Here is a 6,607-nt window from a genome sequence, read left to right as displayed (position 1 = left end):
AATTAATAATCAGTAGTACAAAATGTATAGATAGATTTAAATTCTATTTAAAACATTTTAGCAAGGAAAAATATATTTTTTAAGAAAAAAATTAATTAATAATTTAAATAAAAAGATTTTTTTGGTTTATAAATTTAAATCAATACTTTTTCTTTTCAATTAGAATTTTTTAATATAGTTTAATTAACCATAGAAAAATAAGAATAAAAAAAAACAACAAAAGCATTTTTCGGTTAAAAAATAATCGATGAAATGAAAGATAAAATATTTATAAATTTATTAAAAGAAAAAAAATATAGATATATATATATATATATATATATATATATATATATATAGATGAAAATTATTATCTTTTTCTTTTTGCTTCAAGGAGTTAAGAAAGGAAAATTGCTTTTTTATTTTTTTTATTTTTATAACTCGTAAAAAATTATAAATATTTTATCTTTTATTTATTCTATTATTATTTTTTCTTACCTAAAATGCTTTTATTGATTTGTTTATTCTTCTTCTTTTATGACTATTTTGTTATACTATAAAATACTAATTAGAAAAGGATATTAATCTAAACACTTTTATCAAAAAAATATATAAATTATTAATTATTTTTTAAAATATATATTTTTCTTGCTAAAATGTTTTTAAGTAGAATGTAAACTTATTTATAGATTTTGTATAGCTAATTATTAATTACTTTTTTATTAAGTACTATTTATAAATTATATTATTTGAAAAATTGAAAGTTTACATCACGCAATTTAAAAAATTGAATGCCTAAATTGCACGTTAAGAATTTAAAGACCTAAATCATAGAAATTTGAAAATTGAAAGTATCAAAATGAATAAAAAGATGTCACATGTATTGCACATGTATAATTGTAAATTGTCCTGTTGTAATTGGACCGATTTGCACAAATTTCGAAGTTGAGGGTCCAAATCGTAAAATTTTAAAATTTAGAATTTTATATTACATAATATTAAAAATTCAAGGTACTAAAATGCAACTAACAAAGAAAAAAAAAAAAAAAAAAGGGAAGAAAGAACATACTTATAGAGATCCACTGGAAAGATTAAAGAATCTAACTAATTCAAGGAAAAAACTATTGATCTCGTGTTCTAGTAAATTAATTTTCTTCCTTTTAGTTGCTGTTGTTGTGGTTTTTTATAAAATCTTGTTTTGAATTAGTATGTCTTGACATTCTTTAATGGGATCTTTTATTTTGGTAAATTAATTTTCTTGCTTTTAGTTGTTGTTGCTGGTTTTCTTTTTTTCTTTTTTTTTTTTTTTGGGTAGATCTTTTATTAAATTAGTTTGTCGTAACATTCTTTAATGAGAAATATAGTGCTTAAAAAAATGAGAAATATAGTGACAACAAAAAGGTCAACATCCTTCCAGTAAAAAGCCATCTTATAATGATGTTTTGCTTGATAACTACAAATATTGCTGCTTTGCAATGCAATGTTTTCATGAGCCAATGAAGATTTTTTTGTTTACATTTTTAAATATGTACATTTTAAAAAGTAGGGTTTTTTTAAATTAATTTTTTTTTTACTGATGTTTTTAAAAGTGGTAATATCATATTAATGGTGAACATGGAAAAAATAAAAATAAAAATAAATATAGATAAGATCCTTATCCATGTTGAGCACATTTTTAATAAAAAATTTGGTGACATGACATATAATAATAATTGCAACTTTCCTAACTAGGAAATTAGTTTTCAATCACTAATTAAAATGTAACCATAGCATTTGATATATTACCATATTTTCATCATAATTTGGATTCTGGAAAATAATTCTACGGAAAATAATTGGAATGTTGTATGTTATCCTTCCCTAACATAAATTTAAGAATAATGTTGTGTAGATAAATGCTTAGATGATATGTGGTGGCTGCCGTCAGCGGCTGCTGTGATGGTCATGAGGTGGCACTGGTCGTGGCCATAAATTCGTGGAGACTACATCAATAATTCTCCTACAATCCATTATAATATCCCAAAGAATTTTCCTCCCACAACCGCACCCACTTTTGTTACTTTGCGTGTATTGCTGAAATACTTAAAAGTTGTCGATGAGTGGTGAATTAAAAAAATTGACAATCTAACCGATCGATGAATGAAATGTTGTTTCATTGCAATAAAATGAATAGATAGTCATATCCATACAAATAAACTTGCGTGAATAGAATAGCTATCATTAGGTGATGGAATTTCATTAAAGATTATTTTCCCTTTTTCACTGCTTAAATTTCTTTGAAAATGACCTGTCTCTTAGTTCTCATCACGCGCCATTTCCTCTCTTTCTGATCTGTCTTTAAAATGAGATTATTAATTTCAAAAAAAGCCGGCCGAGAATTAATTAAGCATTAAAGAGTTGGTATTAGTCTATATTAACCTGCACCTTGATTTTGGCAATGACAAAGAGAAAACGATTGCTCATTTGGTGAATTATTTGTAGCCACTAGAGTAAATATGTACCCATGCGTTTTTTGCTATGCAACATGATACTTTTCGGGTCATTATACATATGTGGAAAAAGAAAAAGAAGATGAAAAACAACAATTTGCACATGTCGATTTCATGACATAGGATAGTATTATATGCATATGTTATGTGTATGCCCTGTAATTTTTACAAAATTAAACTAGCTAGCTTCCATGGAATAATATAGAGCAGTACGGCGGTTTCTTTTTCTGCTTTTGTTCCTTACATTTTTGAATATATATAGATATATATCCTTAATTTTATAAAGTAACATATACCTCTATACATTGAAATAGTACTTCTATTTCCAAGCATACATTAATTTGGACATGATGTGTGGAAGGGTCGCTAGAAATTAAGAATGACGAAACGTACCGTTTTATTTTTTAGGTTACGAAAGAAGTCCCATGAAACTTGAGAAAACCAAGAACTCTAGCAAGCCTTAGGAACAAGAAACAAAAGTAAATAGCAAGAAGACCACTCCCAAGAAGACGATCAAGCCTCATGTTCTTCTTTGGAAGCACAACAAGTGCCCAAAGCAAACCACCCATCAAAAAGCCAACAGTCTCATAGAGAGTAGAGTCTCTAGGAATCTCATAAGGAGTTGGGTAATCAGACCAAGATGATATAACAAGTGAGAATCCCACACCAATCAGAGTATTAAACATGGGTCCCGCATAGCAGCCTGATATAGCAATTTGGGCCCCATCTGGCCCACCATGCATAGCCATAGCAGCATTGGCTATTAAATCACCAAGTGAATTCCCCCAAGCTAGAACAGTTAGTCCGAGAATTGAAGGACTAATTCCCACTATGTTTCCAACCGAAACCAACAAAGATACCAATTCTTCAGCAGTAATGTAAGTCCAAGTCACACTCATCAAGAACCCTCCTACTAGCCATGGAAACAAACACTTTTTTGGTGGACTACATTTCTTGGTGGTCACGAAAGCCAGATTACCAAGTACCATTCCAATTAATCCGGCGGTCAAATAGGTTATCAATCTGCTTCTTGATCCAACTTGCTCTCTTTGTGTGTTGCACAGTGTTGCCATTAGGAGTGGTGCTAATGTCACCGAGATTACCGCGAACGGTTTCGACCATCTTTCTTGGCTCACAACTGGTATTGTCAATCTTCTTGGCAAGTAAAGTGGAAGCTCCAAGAGTTTTAGAAACTTTCCAAGAAAATAATACCAAGTTGATGATGAATAATGGTTGAGAAATCCTTGATTATTTTGATCGTCTTGATCTCGAATAACAATAATTTTCTGATCATGATCAACATAACCAAGCAATGGTATACCTGCTTCTTCTAGATCATCTATGCTGTTATTTGGGTACTTCTTAACCGCGGCCGCCATAGATGTTTCGGATTCATCCATTACTACTTCATCATCATCATCTTCATCGTTATAATCTCCTTTCTTTGTGAAGAAAAAATGTGTGGCCGAAACCACAGTAACATAAACAAAGTAAATGGCAACAAAAAATATGGAACCGAGAAGAGTAACTCTTCCAATGATAAAAATTGCAAGAAGAGAGGATAAAGAGAAAAGGAAGAAAACAACATCTCTTATAAAGCTGGTTTTATCAACTGAAATCTGAAGAGGAGAAATCAGAATACTTATAACTCCAACGACGGCGCTGGAGACGAAAAAAGCACCTCCCAACACGCTGTTGAGTCCGACGTCTCCATCGCCGGACCTCGTGAAAGATACGATGCTGGCGAAGACGTCGGGGGCCCCGTTTCCGAGCGAAAGGAGAGTGATTCCGGCAATGGTTGGAGAGAGCTTCAGGATTTTGGACAAGCTCTCTAATGAGCAGCAGAAGTATTCGGATGCCGTATTGCCCAAGACATAGAACAAAACGGCAAGCCAGAGAAGAAGAAAGGCATGACCGAGTATCGGAAACCGGTCGAAATTGCAGTAGAAGATTTGGAGATAGTTTATGTACCCTTTTGGCCTGCAACCCAGATGAGTTTTGATGTACAAACACTTGGTTTGGTAATCTGGGCAGTCATGGAAACCCGTGCAGGTTTCGATTTTGATGCCGTTGAGAACCGAGGAATGGATGGTATTGGATTGATGGTACTGTACTTGTGAATTTGAGGTGAGAGGAGGATGATAAGATTGGAAGTGGAATATTAGAAATAAAGAGAGAAGGAAGAGGAAAGAGATGTTGAGGAAGAGAGAAAGTTTCTTGTTGGATTGAGAAATCGATATGGAGGTTGGAGCTGCCATTACCAAAAAGTTAAAGCTTGTGGAAAAAAGAAGTTAAGGAAGTAGAAATTGGGAATTGAAGAAGTCCATGATTAATTTTGAGAACATCTTGGGGAACGTGTTGTCCCCTCTTTGTGAGCTGGAAAAATTATGACATTTTTACAGGCCCCTGGCCACTCTGGAATATATATTTTCAGCGGCCTAGTTTGGGATTTTATTTATTTATTTATTTAAAATTGGTCATGTTGCATATGGGGAAAACTATGCATATAAGTTAAAAATCTTGTACTAGAAATAAATCTTAAATAAGAAAAAGTAACAAATTCATCTTTAAATTTTATAAAATGGAAATTGTATTAATTTCTGTTTCAACTTCTAATTGATAAAATGGCAAAAAATCTTGTAATAACAAAAGTACTCTCTCTCTCCCCCTACCCCCTTTTTTATTTTCTTTCACCGAATATAAAAGTATTCTCTTATTTGTTCTATAAATCTACAATTGTTTTCCAAGTGAGAGACAAGCGATTGTATATTATTGATCTGAATTAACATAAGATTAGTATTCGTATATGGATTGGCCCAAAAAAAAGAAAAGAAAGAAAGGTATTAGTATTTTATGGAATTTAATTAAAATTTAGTTTTAAGATCTTTAATTTAGTATTTTACGTCCTAATAGTAATTTTGTTACTTCATATTATTATAAGATTTTATTTTCTTAAATAAATAAAATTTATATATATATATATATTTTATATAGTTCATGATATTATTTATAATTAGGTAATTGTTTATAAGTGTTTTTAATTTCTTTTTGAATAAATATAGTGTATAAAATGTTTGCAAAAGAATATGTCGTTTTCCAAATAATAGAGATAATCCTTTTAGAGTTAATTACTTATTAGTAGCTTGAAATTTCTAAATTAAGCAAATTAAATCTTGAAATTTGAAATTGCATAAATTAAATTTTGAGGTTTTAAATTTGTTACAAATTAGTTTAATTAACTAATTTTGTTAATTTTATCGTTAGATTATATCAGTATACTAACATTATAATTTGTTTTCAATAAAAAATAAAAAATATTTTTAAAAAAATAATTTTTTTTTTCCATTTTATATTTATGATTTTTTATTTGCAAAATTGTATTCAATCCTATTTTATTTAAACTTCCAAAAATTTTTTTTTTTGGGATCTACAATTAAACCGAAAATTAAATAAAATAATTTTATTAGACCAAAAATTAATAATAATTTTTTTTGCCAAACCAAAAAAAAAAAAAAGTCGAAAATAAAAAAAAAGACCAAAACTTAGACAAAAAATAAAAATCAATTTTAATTTTTATGTTTTTTTTTATTACGGTCTATGAAAAAAGGGTTGTGGATATACGTATACTCACTTGCAAAGATTTCGATTTTTCAAAGAATGAACAACCATAGAAAGATTAGAAATAGAATAAACGACTTTTGCTTAAAATGATAAGATCTAAAAGTTAAAAAAAATAAATTATTAGATTAAATAAAAATAAAAATAATAAAAATAAAATCAATAATAATAAATTTATTGTCACTTTTTATATTAAACCAAAATTAAAAAAAGCATAAGCATTAAAATTTATTTTTATTTTTATTTTTTTTCTAATTTTTATTTTTTTTTATGGATTGGTTGTAAGAAAATTATTATAAATTTTTGATCTAATAAACTATTTTATTTAATTTGTGGTACAAATTTTTTTTTTATTGGACCCAAAATTCTAATTTTACTTTTGTCTTTAATTTTTGGTAAAAAAACATTTAATATCTTTGGAATTTTAATTTAAATAAAATAGGAATAGATACAATTTTTTCAAATAAAAATTATAAATATAAAATGAAAAAATGAAAAAATTATTTTTTCAAAAATATATA

The 6,607-nt window shown here is 28.3% G+C and overlaps 1 protein-coding gene across 1 annotated transcript; it reads right to left on the bottom strand.

Moving 5' to 3' along the window:
* Window positions 1-2,544: 2,544 nt before the first annotated feature.
* LOC107406229 (cation/calcium exchanger 1) lies at window positions 2,545-4,881 on the bottom strand. The gene has a single exon (XM_016013332.4). It carries the CDS (start codon window positions 4,724-4,726, stop codon window positions 2,873-2,875), a length of 1,854 nt encoding a protein of 617 aa, XP_015868818.3. The 5' UTR covers window positions 4,727-4,881; the 3' UTR covers window positions 2,545-2,872.
* Between the last annotated feature and the right edge of the window lie 1,726 nt (window positions 4,882-6,607).

The sequence above is a fragment of the Ziziphus jujuba genome, chromosome 11 (assembly GCF_031755915.1).
Source record: "Ziziphus jujuba cultivar Dongzao chromosome 11, ASM3175591v1".
Taxonomy (NCBI): domain Eukaryota; kingdom Viridiplantae; phylum Streptophyta; class Magnoliopsida; order Rosales; family Rhamnaceae; genus Ziziphus; species Ziziphus jujuba.
This window is presented reverse-complemented; position numbering and strand designations above follow the sequence as displayed.